Source organism: Chaetodon auriga, chromosome 13, assembly GCF_051107435.1.
Source record: "Chaetodon auriga isolate fChaAug3 chromosome 13, fChaAug3.hap1, whole genome shotgun sequence".
Taxonomy (NCBI): Eukaryota; Metazoa; Chordata; class Actinopteri; order Chaetodontiformes; family Chaetodontidae; genus Chaetodon; species Chaetodon auriga.
This window is the reverse complement of record NC_135086.1, coordinates 19,430,436-19,447,931: the sequence shown is the minus strand read 5'-3', so window position 1 is coordinate 19,447,931 and position 17,496 is coordinate 19,430,436. Positions and strand designations below refer to the sequence as shown.

The 17,496-nt window shown below is 42.0% G+C and overlaps 2 protein-coding genes across 4 annotated transcripts in view; both read right to left on the bottom strand.

Moving 5' to 3' along the window:
- Window positions 1-1,311: 1,311 nt before the first annotated feature.
- Window positions 1,312-9,197, bottom strand: LOC143330769 (solute carrier family 22 member 4-like). Its single transcript, XM_076747530.1, has 11 exons — window positions 8,988-9,197; window positions 7,295-7,516; window positions 5,521-5,624; window positions 4,986-5,140; window positions 4,681-4,852; window positions 4,206-4,332; window positions 4,026-4,126; window positions 3,317-3,531; window positions 2,601-2,783; window positions 2,044-2,179; window positions 1,312-1,676 (listed from the first exon to the last, which is right to left on the bottom strand). Exons 1-11 carry the CDS (start codon window positions 9,195-9,197, stop codon window positions 1,574-1,576), a joined length of 1,728 nt encoding a protein of 575 aa, XP_076603645.1. The 3' UTR covers window positions 1,312-1,573.
- Window positions 9,198-10,981: 1,784 nt separating this feature from the next.
- Window positions 10,982-17,496, bottom strand: part of znf385b (zinc finger protein 385B) — a 52,960-nt gene continuing 46,445 nt past the window's right edge. Inside the window, exons 9-11 of one of the 3 annotated variants that reach the window (XM_076746643.1) lie at window positions 17,045-17,229; window positions 16,246-16,341; window positions 10,982-15,859 (exon numbers count right to left, since the gene is read on the bottom strand). In XM_076746643.1, the coding sequence (XP_076602758.1) occupies window positions 15,590-15,859; window positions 16,246-16,341; window positions 17,045-17,229 (551 nt within the window). In that variant the 3' untranslated portion in view covers window positions 10,982-15,589. The remainder of the gene's footprint in view (window positions 15,860-16,245; window positions 16,342-17,044; window positions 17,230-17,496) is intronic. The other 2 variants (XM_076746645.1, XM_076746644.1) reach the window with 2 other exon arrangements.

Below are 17,496 nucleotides of genomic sequence, written 5' to 3'. Positions count from 1 at the left end.
TGTTAAGCCTTGATCTGATACCTGCTGTGTGTTTTTCTCATTCTGATGAAATGTTTCATTTTGGTACAGGGCCCCTGTTGACCCCGCTGTTTCTCTGTGTATTGTATACGTATTAGGTTATGGATAGCAATTCTCTTGCCCAAACCTCAAATCAGTTGCTACTTTAAAGTTTTCCTCAATACAACATGGTGTTCATCTAATAAATTATAGTGTCATTTACAGTAAAATGGTCGAGGAGGCAGGGTATGCTTATACTTAGGCTACCTTAGGATTGACAAGTCATTACCACAGGGCGTCCTCAGTCAGATCCAATCAGGATGGAGGTGTTTAATATTCTCCTCATCTCCACCCTGTCGTCCAAATACGGTCACAAAAAACCAAGATGGTGACCGCCAAACTGGAGGTTTCAAACGGTAGTCAACGAAGCGATGAGTGACGTCCACGTGTTCCTATGGTCTGCGGTCTTTGGTAAAAATGAATATTTTTATGCTTTTATTTTGAAGGCCACATTGCCTCTTTTTGTAACTTTATAAATTTGGAATCGTATGTCCGGGGGCGGAGCCAGAAATAGACCAGCCCTATTCACTTCAGACCAGTGAGGCGTTCAGGTACCCTCAGAAAACTGCAAGGTCTGACGTTCAGGATCAGATTTATGGCCAAATAATAATTAAAGAAATGATATGAAAGAAACATGTCAACTAACACCAAAAGTAGTCATAATAAATTAAATACAAATATTAGATTTATAGCTATAACAGAGTTATTATTATTTAAAGAGACGAGATGATGTCAATTCACAGGACTCTTATTTTGATTCATTAATTTATTCATCACTGTAAAATGTGCAAATATTTATCTTCTATATACAGGTAGAAACCAAACAATACATTTTTTATAAATACAAAAAATACAATTTTGCATTGCCAGTTCTGAATCAACAGGAGCAAAATAGATCTTACTGTACCTCCTGAAGCATGTACAGAATTCCCAATCACCTTGAACTCATACTTACAATTGATATTTCTTTCCACTGTCATATTTATGCTGAGACTGATTGTCACATTCATGTCATATTTATCATCTCAAAAGCACCAGTGTTTCAGTCGATGGGAGGAAGCATAGTAAACTAGGTCTATGGCGAGCCAAGTAAACTGCTGTGTGATTTGAAATGTTCCCTTTAATCAATCTGCTGACTTCACTTTTCCTTTGGCTTTCATGAAAAAAAACAAAACAAAAAAACAGTCATTATGCGAGCCCTTATTTTCAGGGAAGCTTTGCAATAGTTTTGTTGTTGTTGTTGTTGTCTCACTGTTACACAGTTCTCGTTTCCTGCTCTATGGAAATACAATAAACTGTTGTTACTATTCATAGGATATCAGTAAATGCATCATGGCAGGCCTTGCAGGTCCTATCCCAGCGTTCACATGTTGTCACCTGCGGACACAGAAAACAATGCCACCATCCTGACAAAATAAAGTAAAATCTAATTGATAAAATAACAGTTTTGGTGGTCTTTAGGCAGTTTTCATGTCACCAAGGGTTTGTTTTCTCAGATGTTTGTGCATCAGGAGTCTTAGAGATGAGTTGTGCAGATGATCTCAGGTGCAGTAGTCTGGTCTTTATCTGATTTTCCATCACCTTTTGGAGGAGGCGAGGAGGCCCATGGCCACCTAAACCTGGGAGCCAGGAGGAGGAGAGCTGCATTATTCAGGTGGCACTTGCACAATGTTTGTCAAGTGTGCATTGTACTTATCTTGCTCTATATTTTAACACATTTTTAAAGGATATGTGGTTCAAATTGGTGTTGTTTCCTTTCATACATATTTTAAATATATTTCTGATATATTTCTTTGTTTTTGCAGCTTTTGGTTCTTCATTGTCAGCTGCTGTGTCTGTTGTTGTGTCTACTCTTTGTTTTGTTGTATCCATTTACAACTCAGCCCTGTTGTGATAAAAGTGGACAAAACCTGTCGGTGAACAAACAGCATTACCCCCACTTCACACTCAGAAAGAAAACTGTGCAATGTGACTGTGCAGACTGACCACTGAATGACCGCAATCTGCTGGATAGTGTCAGGCAGCGGCTTTCTGAAGGTTTCGGGCAGGAAAACGCACAGCAGGACGCAGAGCAGTGACAGAGAACTCACAATGATCCATGGCAGGAACTGGTTGAACACACCTGGAGACAAAATCCAGCCAGATCAGTGAGTTCATACTTTGGAAGTTTTCCTCTATGACCATTAAATTCATCCAGACAAAAATGTTTTTTGAGAACAACATGTCAAAACCTTGCCTGACAAAACCATAATAACTGTATCATTAGATTCAACTAAGTGCAACTGAGAAAATATGCAAAACAATCCATCATAAGAACAGCCTCACAGCTACTACTACAGCTGCTAGTGGTGGTGCTCTCCCCACACAAAATATTTTGATTCTCTGCAGACCAAGAAAAGTCACAAAATGCACAATTAAATATCAAATGAAGAACTTGGTACTGGTACAAACAAATCACATTGTAGGCTTAAATTTGACAGACTGACGTTTCATACTGTCTTATGTACTGTTCCCAGTATGATGCAGGAAGTGAAAGGTCTCACCCAGCAGCAGCAGGTACGGGGAAATAGAGGACCCCACTCTGGAGAACGTGGCACAGGACGACATTGCTGTGTTCCTGATGACTGTGGGAGACAGCTCCCCGGTGTACATGTACAACACCCCGGTGCCGGCCAGGACACCAAATTTACCCAACATCACCAGGGACATGGTGATAGCTGGATCACCTGCAGGGATGAGGATGGCTGTAAGCTAGTGATGGGGAAAACAAAGCATTTCTGAAGTACTGAACCAATATGAAGCAACTGACTGTTCACCAAACGCTTTCCCCGAGTAACGATCGCTCGATCATACCATGACAAGCAACCGTTAGCATTCATGACCACCAATCTTGCAACATTATTTACAGTTGGAACCTAATGTTAGCTCCAAAGCCAAATAGCAATAGTTAACTAAAAAACAAACAAATCATCAACCACTTGCTTGAAATGTGAAGTTGCTTTTCCCTACCTCTGATGGTGAATCTGCAACTTTTGTCATTGTAAGCTACTGTGCTGTGAAGGGAGGTATTATTAAGTGCTTGTACTCTGTAGTTGGTACCCAAGTGACAAAATGTGTTTGGTCTGGAAAAAAAAAAAGTGTTACTGGTACATCTCCAGTGCTGTGCAAGAGTGTGTAAGAGGTGTGGCAACAGTCACTAATGGGGTTTGGGTTTAGCGAAAGCAGTGAAGTACAGCTGGCTTGTGCTGGTCTTACTCACTGTTCAGAGTGATCAGGATGAGGAGCAGAGCTATCGCCCCCAGCAGGGTGAAGCTGATAAAGGACAAGCGGCGAGGAAGACTGCGTGACGCAAGCCAGCTGGCAGTGTAGGCTGGGAGCTCAACGACCGCCACCAGGAAGTAATTTAGGTAGGGGTTGCCATTGAGACCAGACATGTTGAATGACAGCCCAAAGTAACTTATACTCAAGGAAAACCTGCAGACAAGAAGAGAGCAAGACTCAGACGGCATGCTGGTGGCCTGTTGATTACAGTAGAACAGCAAGATTATAGCAAGTGTTGGACAGAGCAAACAACATAGCGATGGTTTAGTTATTCTTAGGCTTAAATGCAGTGGACCTAAAAAAGTAAGGTTTGCCCTGAGGGTGGTGTTAGAGGAAAGGTCGTGGCGGCATTAAAAACTAATGGATTCATCCTCTGGAGAGCAGGAATGTGAATCTGAACATTAGATGAGGATATTATTGGAGTAAGAGTCCACTCTTACTCCAGTAATTTGTCCTGATGGTGGCGCTAGAGGAAAGGTCAGAGGGTCACTGGGGTAACTCTGGGGATAATGAACATCCACAGTAAACTGTAAATGGACAACTAACTGTATGTTGCTTGGGAAGGATAAACTTATAGACTATTGGCAGTGCTAGCAAGAAAAAGAAGAGAAGTTCCTGAAATCCAGTGTAAATGTACTTTAACTCACCAGATGAGCCACAGCATAAGTGTGATATTTCGAATGTTTGTGGTCCTGAGCAGGTCCAGGAAGTTGGGGGACTCTTCCTCCTGGGTAGCTGGTTTTTCAAGCTGTGGAGAGACAGAAAATGCAGTACAATGACCACTGTCCTTTAGCATGTGGAACAAGGCTGAGGTTAGAGGTTCTTACGTTGGTCGAGAGGAAGATGACATGTGGAGCTTCCACTCGATTCTTCTGAGCTGCTGACCTCAGCAGGAGTTCTGCTTCCCGCAAACGGCCACGAGACACCAACCAGCGAGGAGACTCAGGAATCAGCCTGGTGGACAGACAGACAACCACAGAAATGTATCCTCTGTAATTTATCAGTAGAAAATGTTTTGTTGGAAATTGGTGAAGGACTCTGCATCATCTGCATGTGCTCATGTAACAAAGTTAGTTTTCACTCAGTTATTTTGTCTGTCAGAATGTGGCCTAAATAAGTCTTTTATTAGTAGTGCATCAAGGTACAAAACCAGTTTATGACATAGAGGTATCATTCTAACTGAATAAATTCATCATCTGGACCCTGACACACATCATCCTTTCACTTTTCACTTGCACTATAATAAATCAATTAGTACACAAGATGCAGATATGACTTGACAGTGTACTGAAATTATCTTACCACCAGAGGGGGATACAGGCCAGGCCCGGCACAGCCAAGAGCAGTGACAAATGTCTCCAGCTCCTGACCAGGTAGGCAGTGCCAGGCAGCAGCAACATACTGAAGGCGTAGACCAAAGGCAACCATAGGCTGGAGAACAAAACTCTGGCTGAACCAATCAGGATCTCTGAACCTGTGCAAGAAATGTTGTATATTTGTATTTGTATATAAATCCAAAGAAGACATAAGAAGACAAAATTTCAATTTCAGAACAACAACATGGAAAAGTAAGTGGTCACAGTATCATGAAAATGGAAAACCCATACCCAGTACAAATGTAACTATATAACTGCCGATCTGGCCCAGGCCCATCATGAAGAAGAGCAAGGTAAAGATGGGCCAGGAAGGAGCGAAGGCCACAGCGCTGCTGAAGACACTAAGTGTGGCGATGGAACCAAACAGTACGGGCTTCCTGCCAAACCTCAAGAACAAATACAAGAGTGGTGTCAGTCACAACAGCAACCTATATGGTTCTTGATTCAGAAGATAAAGTTGGATGCTAGTATGCTGGTCATCCAAGTATGACGAGCAACCATGAAAGCTTCATGTGTTTGAATATGCAGTGTATCTACATGAAGTAGGCCCCTAGATATTAGGATAAACATTAAAAACCTCAAAATTATTTGTCATACACCTCCTTCTTCCATGAAGTGTAGCAGACCTTCATCTCTTTGGTCAATGTGTGTTAAGCTGACAGCTAACTACCAGACATACTTAAGCAAAACATCCCACTTACTCTAACTCCATAGCAGCTGAGACGACCAGCTACAGCAAACAGTTTGAGCTGAAATTGAAATGTACCGGTCAGAGATTTGTCCAGAGACTAAGCATCCACTCAGTCCTCCCAGAAAGTAGACGAGAGAGGTGAGAGGCTGTTTCCACTGGTCGCTGCATACCAGGTTAAACTGGAAGACAGAGGACATGTATGGGAATTAGGCAGCAGACAAAAAAAAATTAAGAATGACACAGCAGACACAGACGCTGGTATATAAAGCAAACATGGGAATGCAAACTATAATACATGTGAAACAGTCTTTAAAGCTGGAAAAAAATGGAAAAAGCACAGATTCTGGTCCTTCAGATTCCTCTTTCTTAGAAATGGTCCACTCCTGCAGAATCCAACTCCTGGCTGCCTGGTCCTCCAGTGTCCATCTACTTCAGAGCCAGGTCTTATAGCATGTAACTGCTGTGAGTCCAGTCCTGCAGTGTCCTGCTTCTCAGACTCTCATCCTTCAGTAATCTTAGAGACAGTCCTCCAGTGTCCGGTGCCTCCAAGCCTGGTCCTTCAATGTCCAGCTTTAAGAGCCTGGTTCTCCAGCATCTGATGTCTTCCTGCCCAGACTGCTGGTTTCAACAGCCTCCAAGTTGCATGGTTTTGGTTGGGCTGTGACATCAGCTTGACTCTGGTCTGTTTTGTTCTCCTCTGGGCTCTCCACCTGATCTGTTCAATCCCCATAGACCTCCACATTAAAATGCCCAACCTTCTATGAGAAACATGTTTACAGCCTGGTATAAAAAACGTTTTTGGCTTCTATAGCTGATTTCCCCATTCATGACAACTATATGGAGGATGAATTATATATAACTCACTCGTTTACAGGCTTAACATCATGCAGAATTATGGGTATGGCTGCTTTGAGTGACAGTTAGTTGCTATGTTTCAGCAACCAGGCTTCATTCAGCCCACCTCAGCTCCACCGACAGTCCATCTCTTGGCCATTTTTGGATTAGCCAGGCGTTTGGGAGAGTCAGGCACTGCCAAGATAGGGATGGGTGGAGTCACTGTCACTGAGCTTCACAAGGCCTCTTCAGAAACCAATGGGTGACATCACAGAGACTACATCCATGTTTTATATAGCTTCTGATTTTCCACAGCTGTCGCAGTCTCCTCAGCTTCAGGCTCAGGTTAACATGTGTTCCACTTTCACGCACAACTGGTCTGCACAGGACTTGAGAAGCCTTGCAGTCCTTCTCACCTTTATCTTCCAGGGTACTTTCCTCACCTCTTCCCAAAGCTAATGGATGGACTTTATACATTGTTCAAACAGCACCCTCAAAAATCAAGTGAGTGTAGCATATACACTCACATCATATTTGCACATAAAAATATTCTTACTAAAAGTGCAGTCCAGGTTAATAAAACATCCTGGTTTCATATGCATTAATGCGTGTATGTCAGTGCCACCAAATTACTGAATTTACAAAATGGAATTTAAAATCCATCTTAGATAAAGTTAAACACACGAGCCGTAGCGCCGCAGACGTTGTGGTATTACACCACACAGTTACATAACACATGCAGGAGACCCCAGACCTGTCATTTCCAGTTTCTCATGGTAGCATATTGCAGTCAATGATTGATGACCATTGAAAGAGGTCATGAGCCCTCAATGTTTTACAAACAGAAGTCATTTCAACCAGTCTGGATCTTTTTTATTGAGTTTAAATGGTAATATGTGGTAGACAGGGGTGGGGGTCACTGATGGAAACAGTAAAATAGTTAAAACAAGTAAAAGTAATTGTGTTAGTCCTTGCAGTAAATTCCACAGTAGCAATAGCAGCAGTAGCTCTGTACCTCAGTGACTACAGTAGACTGGAAGTACTCAGTACTGTAGGTCCATCCATCTTTACAGTCCTCCTGCTTCAGACTGGAGAGGAGGATCTCTGGACTCGATCCCAGTGCAGACAGGTTGTGAACCAGATCCAGGCTGGGTCTGATTCCAAGTGCAGACAGGTTCTTCACCTGATCCAGCTCATACCGGCTACAACTGCTCCTTTCCAGTTGCCCGGCCACCTGCTGACCAGGGAAGTCATCATCATCATCAATCATTATTTCCAACAGTCTGGGGAGGCAGGCTGTACCTGAGCAGACCAATTCAAACTAGACCAGTTCTAGACTGCACAGGGATCTTAGCCTGGATCCAGTCCAAAGCTATAATTATAAGATGACGACATGTCCAAGTATTTGCTTGCATACTGCAGACAGACATCAGCTGTGGTATAACTCACAATTAAACCGGATTTAAAGAAAAATAGTAAATTTTTACTGTTGTCTTGTACATTTACTTAAGTACTGTACAGTTTTGATGAATATTTCAATTTTCTGCTTCTTGTTATTTATATACTTGTCATACATGTCAGTAGTAAGTATTGCATTTTTTACTCCACTATTATCATTTGACACCTGTAGTTACTCTTTTATTTGTAGAAGGATTTTTTTTTCATCCAGTTGAAAAAAGCTGAAAGACTTAATTGATACCTGGGGGAGATAATTAAACCTAAAAGTATCTGCATGGCACTATCATTCACGAGGGCCAAGAGACTCTCAGATTTAGGTTTTTAGTCTGAGGTTCTGTATCTGCAGATCTGCAGCACAGGAGTCCTTTATCAAGTCCTTTACTCAGATTTTTCTGGAACGAAAAACCTTGCAACAGTGTGATTTGAAGATGCATGCATCAACTTTCATAGTGTATTTGGTCACATGTATATAAACCCACTTTACTTGACAGTTTACATACATGGCCATTGGCTCTATATGGAGGTGAGGACTGTGCAAAGGTTCTCCAAAATCAAAGTTTTTCTATCAGCTTCACATTTTGCTGTTAATATCAAACCAATTAATATTCAGTTCAACATCTTTACTCAAACTCAGGTTGTTTCATAGAGGCTTAACAGAGAAACACAATAAACAAAACCGTACTTTCTCACCATTATAATCCATAATTCCCTTGAAAGAAAGCAGCATCACATGTGTGACTTTAAAGAGGACAGAGGCGCCTCTTACACTTCAGTATTTTATGTGTTTGATTTGAATCAATTACTTAAGTGAAAAGTTCAATTTTGTGAAAACCAAAACAATGAGCTGAAAGAAGCTACAATGCTTCAAAGAGCTGAGGGGACCTGCAGAGCCAGGTGGAATTTCTCTGTGTGTTTATCAACACAAGCAACCTCTTTCACATGCAAGCAGTCATACCGTCGTCCTGCTAACGGCGGCGTCAGATAGATGTAGAACAAGGTTATGTATCATCCTAAAGGGCATGGACAAATCATGTATTCTACAGGACTTCTTGGTTATTAAATGGAATTTTAAAAAGTCAGCTCAAAGCTTTTTGGACTACACAAATTTTGATTGCATTTAAAAAACATTAATTTAAGAAAGACAATGAAATAAAAGTCTTGATTGTCACATTTAATAGCAATTCTTTGATTATTGATTATTATCAGAATTTTTCATCACAGTCCTGGATCCAGTGCCGATTGGTTCTGACCTGTACTGGGATGCTGGCCTGGATCCAGCTTTGGCTCAGGTTGCTGTGGGTGGGGATGTGGCAGTGGTGAGGGGGGGTAGCCAGCAGGAAAATGACGGACAGGAGGTTGTATCCACATGGAATGGTGGTGATACAAAGCAGGATTAGGACTGTCCTCTGGAACGGGCCCCAGGTCCCCAGGAACGCCACTGACTCCTCGTAGTCCTGCATTTTACTGGACTCTACTTATACTCTACCTACGCTTTTCTGTTCAGTGTTTTTTAATTTACACCTGCAGCCAGTACTTCAATTTAATACGTGCTACTATAACCACCTAAGCAACTAAGTTAGATTGACTATAAATGCTATTTTTAGAACAACATTTAGAAATATCACTACTCTTTAGAGATATTAATATTACCAATACAGGCAATTTTACAACTACATGACAAAGATATTGTCTCTCTGAATACAAATACTGTTAATACTCCTGTTGCAGCAGTGTCAGCTTCCCTCTGCACGATCTGTCCGGGGCTTCTCACCTCCTTTATCCCAGGCAAGGCCAAAGAACTCCACCTCTCCCCCTCCTCCTTTTCTTAAAAGTCTGTGCTCCCTTTGCAACCAGCTTCTTTTGCAGCTCCTCATGTTCCATTATCAGAAATAGACAGAGGGCAGAGAGGAGAAACAGGAGACAAGGGTGATTATTGAGATGAAAACAAGCAAAATGTCCTGGTACATGTGGACACATCACATATCAAACATTTCACATACAAGCACATGCGGTTTTTGAAAGTTTCACACATGAAGTGCCTTTAAAATAACATAATAAATGAACATCATCTCAGGAATCTCAAAGTTTACCGGCAGTCATCGGCCTCATCCATTTGTTTTTTATAGTTTTCAGAAAACAGACAGTCCTGTGCACATCCATCACTGTCTGAATCGGCCCTCCATTCAGGACACCTCCAGAGTCAGGACACATCACTGCAGACCCATCACACCCTGGACACCACCTGTTCCAACTTGTGCCCTATAATGAAATATTTATTTCTTTGCACTAGTTGCATTGTTTAAAACTTACAGAACACTTGATTGTATATGGAGTTTTATTAAAATTAAAGATGACATATTTTCAAGACCAATGAAAGGGACCCGGTTTCTTGGAAGTTAAGAATTAATCAAGGACAATCAGATCTTGTTTTTCTTGTGCACACGACATAAAAAATATCAGGCATCTATATACTGTAAATTCTTTCCTGCCGTTTGCAGATTTGGACAAAGTTACTCATATTTCCTTACATAAGAGCCTCATCAGCTTTTAACTACCTTGATCACTTAGTGCCAAAGAACAGAGGATACAGAGTTTAAGTAAATGATCAAACTGGAGCTAAAATCCTCCAGTTCAGTCCAGTTATTTCTCTGTCCTGCTGTCCTGTGATCTCAGCAGTACCAGTTTGTGCAGGTCAAACAATGACTATGGGTTTTTCCTTTTCTTCAGCAGCTTCAAGGTGCATACAAAGGCTCTTCCTGGTATACCAATATAAAGAACTCCCTTTGAGTGAGTGAAATAAATTTGATGTCCTGAAACGAGATCAGCGTCATGATTTTTGGGTCTCATGAGACGCAGTGAAATTACATGAGACTCAAGGTTATATGAAACTCCTGATCACACGTGCGCTTATAGACCACATGTTATCTATTTGATCACATAGGGTCTTGTGAGATTTATTGAAACTGTATGAGAATCCCTGAGATTATGTGACAATTACGGTCAGTTGACAAGTTCTTAAGATCCCAAGGACTTATTGAGGTCACGTAAGACTTGTTTTAGCTCCCATGAGACTCTTTCATGTCACACAAGACTCATTGAGACACATGGGAATCATTTAAGTCACATAAACTGTGTTGAGATTCCCTGAAGAAAAAACAAAAATAATTCAAATGAATATTTAATGTTTTCCTGTTGATGACTCAATCAGCTAATATCTTTATTTCTAAAGAAGGCACCACTGATGTCAGATGTTCAGCAGTTTTTAATGAAAACAAATAAAGTTACAGAAATAAAACGATGAGAGAGGTGTTACATAATCTCAACCTGACAAGTTTTGCGTTTGCAAATTTGCATCATAGTCATCATCATCATAAAAAACAAGCTCGGAGAATAAATACTGTACATGAAGAAGTGGACGGAGGTTCTCTGGAGCAGAAAATGTCGCTTGTTAAAATGTCTAAGGAAGGTTGAACACTGCTGCTCTGAGCTGAACGGTAAAGGAAACATCTTTCAATCCAGTTTAAGCAATTCAGCTGTATCAATCAAGATCATCTCTGAGAGGTCTGAATGGTGAAGAAGGGTTGTACTGATTGAATCTGATGCAGGTTGAACTTTTCAATGTTAAGATAAAGTTTGATCAAACTCAAATTCAATAGCCGCTGGGACGAATAACTTTCCAACTAAACCATACTTAACTAAACTCTATTTACCATATCTAATTTGAATGTATCAAATGTGTTAAAAAAAAAAAAAAACTACTGTCTGGTTCAGACTGCAGCTCTGTGTGCAGCACTTTGAGCGAACAACTCCTATTAATACTTCAGTTATTCACTGTCTGCGTGTCCTCTGGGTTAATGGAAAATGAGCTTTTATTCTGGAAGCAAAACGATTACATCAGACGGTAGAGGTTCAATCCAAGCACGGAGAGAATATACACACACTCGCACACACACTCGCACACACACATGCATGCACGCAAACACAAACTCACAGTCCCAGCTTTCCATAAAACATTACAACGGTTTGAACAGAAATGACAAGTCTGTGTCATGTCACCGAGAAACAACACGTCAATTTAAACATCCCTGTTCGTTTCATTCCAGTATTGCAAGTCGGCCCTAACATCAAGACTCGGACTAGTATCAAGACACTCAGGCCTCAGTATTGCTGATAAGGAAGCAAAGCAAATAGAAAAGCAGCAGCTGATCTGTACATTATTGCATCATGATGACATCATCAGACGGAGGAGGAAGTTCAATTGAACAGCTCAGAGTTTCCAACAAGCTGCTGTCAAACAGCCTTCGCAGAGGTTAATCAGCATCATCAACATGGATTTGACACTTTGTCTTCTTTTTACAGTTGCATGTTGATGAGATAGAGTTACTGCACCGTGAGACCAAATACTGCATAGATAAACACACATACACATAATGTCCTTAAACCTGTTTGCTCATTATTGGAAGACTGAGATGCTTCAAGTTATTCAGGAGGAGGCAGGAAGACAGACAGAAATACTGACCAGTTGAAACCATAGAAAAAAACAGCCAGTATAAAAATCACTGTGAAAGATGGTGAAATCAACCAGTTAGGAGAGAGTATTTCTGCTTCTATTATTAATGTTTCAGATTTTTCTTATCCAGTCGTTAAAGTCTGGTCCACACAGTGTTCCTCAATGTGCTTAGAAACAAGGGTCTTTCATTGATGTGGCTTTGTATGTACATGTATATACACCATTTTTAAAAAGTGCTTTCCATCAAATGTACACATGAATGTTTCTCCCCATTAAATGATAGGTTTGCATTTCTTGCCCATATGTTCACTGCCAGTGTCACTGGTCACTGTAATCGCCTCTCTTGTCTGCACTGGCTGTACACCAAATGCGACTCATTTAAGTCTACTCCAGCCGGTAAGATTCAACACCCATCCAGCACTCATTGCATCATTCGCTCAGATGCTTTTTAATTAACTGATCAAAGAGCGGAACAAGCTCCCTCTGGTAAAATGCTGATTGGCTCACATTCCTGATAGTCGATCTGAGCCTACAGAATCTGGACATAAAAAGGCAGAGCGGACAAGACACACAACATACAGTCCACCATGGAGGAGGACAAGCTTTTACACCTGGTCTTTAACTTTGTGCAAAGTTTTCTATGGTTTCTCCTGGTTCTGCAAAGCCCTTTTCACGACTGTCAAACAACCACCTGGTCATTTTCTATTTATTACGCGTAAGACTAAAACTGCTAATGAAAGCTAGCGCCCCACAGAGGCTGCAGTGTTCTTTACAGCCCCAAAACGAAAGAGACAAACAATATACCGACGTTGAGCATGGAAGTTCATTCCTGACCATCATCAGTTTGTGACAGAAAATAATCTCAACTCAAGGGTCCACTTTCACATCTCACACTCTTCCTTAGTGAGCCATGAACACAACATCAGCTGTCTGTGAACAACAAAACCATTTACGACGAGGAGGTCAAACGTCATGGCCCAGGAGTCATTCATTTCCTAAGTCAGAGACCACCTTTGAACAGGGTTTACCATCTCCCTATATATATGTCCACCTGTCATCACATGATCAAAGCACAACACACATGGCATGTGATGACACCTGAGCCATCTCTCTTCATGACTCTGGCATGCAGTTGAAAGCTGACAAAAAAGCCAGCAAGTGGACATTTGAGTAGAGATTATTTTGTCACACTTAACATGCTAGTTGTTTAGCTATCCGTAGAGTCTTAGTTGAGCTTAAAATGTGACGTTCATCCTGAAGGTGGCACTAGAGGAAAGGCAATGGGGCTGAATCTAAAGGGTTCATGCAAATCTGCCCAGTAATTGTTGAGACATCCATCTCTGGACCTGTGCTGGATGGATGGAAGTCATGCGGTTGTTCGAAAGTCACGAAAAAGCTTTGGGTAAATATTTACAACATACACTGTAAAATAAATTATTACAGCACAGAAAAAGCAACCAAACAAATGTTAATATTGTCTTTTGCTCATGGAAAGTGAACAAGCTTATTTAAGGAAAACGTTCCTTTGCTGTTGCAGGTTGTGAAAAGTTCCAGTGATGTGTTAAAGTCTTAAAAAGTTCTTCTGACTCTCTGAGATAAAAGTTTCAGTGTTGTACAGTAAACGTTCTGCTCAGACGCTTTAAACTCCAGAAAGTTCTAGTCAGACTCATCGACAGCAGGAAGGCTGAAATAAAACTGACAGACTCATTCACACCAGGCAACAGTCAGGACAAAAGGCCTTTTGTACTGTAAAACCAAGAAGTAGCCCGGTCCCAGAGTGAGTCTGTAACACATCGGCAGTGGAGATGACAATAGATACAGGCAGAAGAGTGGACATCAGATATCAGGATCTCGTACTTCAGTTCAAACTCTGGTTCCAAACATACAGCAATTTGAGTCAGCAGGGGGTCGAGAACGAGCAAGCAACCGTCCTGAATGAACCATCCTGATGGGGCTCTCTGTTAAGGCTTGCTGTTTGGGGTTGGCTGAGGAAACACGAGCAGTCAGGTGATCCGACAGGATGAAAACAAACCAAAGGTTTATCCAGAGAACAACTTTATCTGGAGGACAAACTGATAGCGGTGAAAAGTACCCATCAAATGCAGTATTTCCCCCTGTTTGAGTAACATTTGCTAAAAATGAAACTCTGAACAACTTTTAAAGGTTTACATCTTCTGTAGGAACAAATGGGTTTGTAGGAACAGACAGACAGCGCAGGGACGTCTAACACAGGACTAACACAGCTGGCTTTGGTGTTTTCAAGGAATTTGTTGACAATAACACATACATGGAATATCGTCAGCCTTTTCTCCGTAGTTTGTTTGCTCTTGTTGCTGTATGTCAGGAACGAGTCGAACTCGAGCGTAGGGACGTCTGAGGGAGGACACCTGTGACATCACAGTCCAATGTTGATACGACGGGAAGACATCTGCAGTAGTATTCGTTCATGATGGAGGACGTCTGCTGAGTTCTCTGACATCAGGTTTGTGCTGGTTAGGTCCTCCAGCAGGAGGAAGAGGAGGAAGAGGAGATTTGCTCAGACAGAACCAATTGCCTCCAAACTCCTTTGAGTCTGGTCTCAACACAAGACGCATCAAGGGCGTCTTCATCATGTTCATTTGTCAGCATTTTAAGCAGGGACAGGTTCAGCTATGGAACTGAGACTCTTTAGATTCTGCTTGTTGATTCCGGTTCCTCACCAGCTTTATTTTCATTTGATTCAGGCTGCCACAGAGAGTCACTTGTCATAAAGAATGAGGTACTTTGGGGTTCTTTAAGCATCCGCTATGTTTCCACACACAAGTTGAACATTCAAGCTGGTTGTTTTGAATGAGCTGAAACTGGAGCATCAAAACGATGAATGGGGACAACAGAAAAGCTGTATACTGATTTTTTTCTGGACCACTTATTGCTTTCTACAAATTTTGGGGCAATTTTGCAATTTTTCCAGGATTTTTCCCTGACCACCTTAAAAAATTCTAGGTTGTCCAGGACATGTGGGAACCTTTCATGCTCTGTCCTTACAGCTTCAGGTCTGTGTGACAGGCTGCTGTCGGGTCAGCTGTGCATTTTCGGACCCCAGAAGAAGAAGGAGAAGGCAGCTGATCCTGAAAGGAGGTGGTGGAGGAGGAGGAGGAGGAGGAGGAGGAGGAGGAGGAGGAGGTTCTGTCCTCTCATGTCTCTTTCTGAAGCCTCAGTCAGGTGAGAAGGTTGCAGGTTTGAATCCCTGCAGCCACAATGACAGAGCTGGCTCCTCTGGACTCTTCTGCCTCTGTAGCTCCAACAAACTGGAGGTCAGAGGTCAAAGGTCATCAGCTTGACTCCCCACAGCGCACACTGCCATCAGTAGGGTGTGAAGAGAATCGATCCTTGGCTCGTTCTGATTGGTCCAGGAGCCGGACGCAGGAAGGAGGCTGTGAAGAGGGACGAGGGGGCTGGAGGGCGAGGGTGGAGAGAAATGGTAGGGGTGAGGGGCGAGGAGGTGGTAGTGAGGAGAGGAGAGGAGGGGAGAGAGGAGGGAGGGAGCGAGATGGTGGAGGTGAGGGAGGAGGGTGGAGGAGTGAAGGGAGTGGAGAGGAAGGAGGGAGAGAGGGAGGGCTTCACCAACTCCTTCTGAGGGGGAGAGGAAACAGGAGAGGAAAGAAAAGGAGAGCAGAGAAAAAAGGAACCAATGAGAGGAGGGGAGAGGAGGCGAGGAAAGGAAACAGAGAGAGCAGAAGAGACAAGGGAATAAAGAGAGGAGAGGAAACAAGCAGATGAGGAAACAACGAGAGGAGATACAAATGATGAACAAGGGGGAATGAAAACAAAAAGTAAATGAGGGCATAAATGAATTAATTCAGGAACAAATAATTAGTTGTGAAATTGTTTTTTCCAGGCCCCTTTCCTGATTTAAACATTTATCTACTGCATTGATGCACAAGACGGTGCAGACTGGCTCACGACAATAAAGCAAATCTGAATAGAAAATAGAGAGCGAGTGGTGGAGGGATACTCACAGTGAGAGAGCTGCGCTGCTGTTTGTTATAAGGACTGTATTTGGGTTTGCTGGGTTTTCCTGCCACTCTGTCCTTGTGCCTCCTGCTGGAGATGTGCTGCAACAGCAACACCAAACACACACTGACATCAAGGCTGAGAAAAGCCATAAAGGGGAAGAAACAGAGTGACACTTCCAAGCCAAGACACAAGAACCAAGCTTCTTGCTGAAATCAAAATTAAATACGAGATAAGAATCCAGCACACTCTCAGATTTCAATTCAATATTCATTTGGAGAAAAAGACTGATGTTGGTGTAAGAGGCACTAAAATATGAGCATGTCCAAGCCTGAGGAGAATCTGACTCCTCTTTCTGATTTGATTGATTAGATCTTTGTTCTCACCCTCATCATTATTGTTAAAACTATTTTCTATGTCTGAAATGATTCAAAGTTCACTACACAGGACACTCATACAACTTGCTTTGTACAATACTGACCTAAATTATGATTTATAGCAATAAGCAGATATGGTTTTGAGAGTGAGATGGATAAATAAAATAAAACACTCAGAGAGCCAGCGGAAATAAACAGCAATGCTAATTATGTAAAAAATGTGCATTAGAAGCTGAATTTTAGCTGAAGTTTTAATGTTTCTGCTCTCAGGTGCAAGTCGAGGGTTTAGACAGAACAAACTGCTTCACCATGACTCAGAGTTTGGTTGAGGAGGAGTTTTTAGATCTGAACAGAAGAGCCAAAGACTTAGATTTGCATAAAGTAATGTTAAAATACGTCGTACTGTATGCACCTGCTGCAGTTCTACCTGTTTGAGTTGGATCTCAGAGTTGACATGGACATCACAGATCTGGCAGTGGAAAGTTTTGTTCTGCAGTCCGGAGCCTTTCAGTGCGGAGGTGCTGCCGTTCTTCAGCTTGGCTCCAGGTCGAGGGTAGGCCTTGATCGGCCCGGCGCCGCTCCGAGCCTCCAGCATTGTCTTGTGCTTTGAACCTGCAAACAGAGAAGACAGAAACAATGCAGACATGAAGATGAATAAATCTGTTAATGTTTTGGAAACAAGCTGCGCACACAACGCAAACATATTGTCACCTTTTAAGTTGATTTTGCAAATATGTTAGCTAACAGTTGCCGATTGACACGTACAGCAGGTACAGAGCAATTATCTTTAATTTGGTGTCCAGCATTGTATAATATACTCTTTTAGCTCTATGTTTGGTCTCCATCTGTTCCTGAGGGAAATGTTTAGCTCTTTAGCTG

What these genes read in the sequence shown, in the direction of transcription:
- LOC143330769 (XM_076747530.1), bottom strand. Translation starts at nt 9,197, where the DNA reads ATGCAGGACTACGAGGAGTCAGTGGCGTTCCTGGGGACCTGGGGCCCG. An exon ending in CATCCTGATCACTCTGAACA is followed by an intron (nt 2,784 to 3,316) that starts GTGAGTAAGACC and finishes TCATCCCTGCAG; the next exon opens with GTGATCCAGCTATCACCATG. An exon ending in CCCGTACCTGCTGCTGCTGG is followed by an intron (nt 2,180 to 2,600) that starts GTGAGACCTTTC and finishes TTTTGTCTCCAG; the next exon opens with GTGTGTTCAACCAGTTCCTG.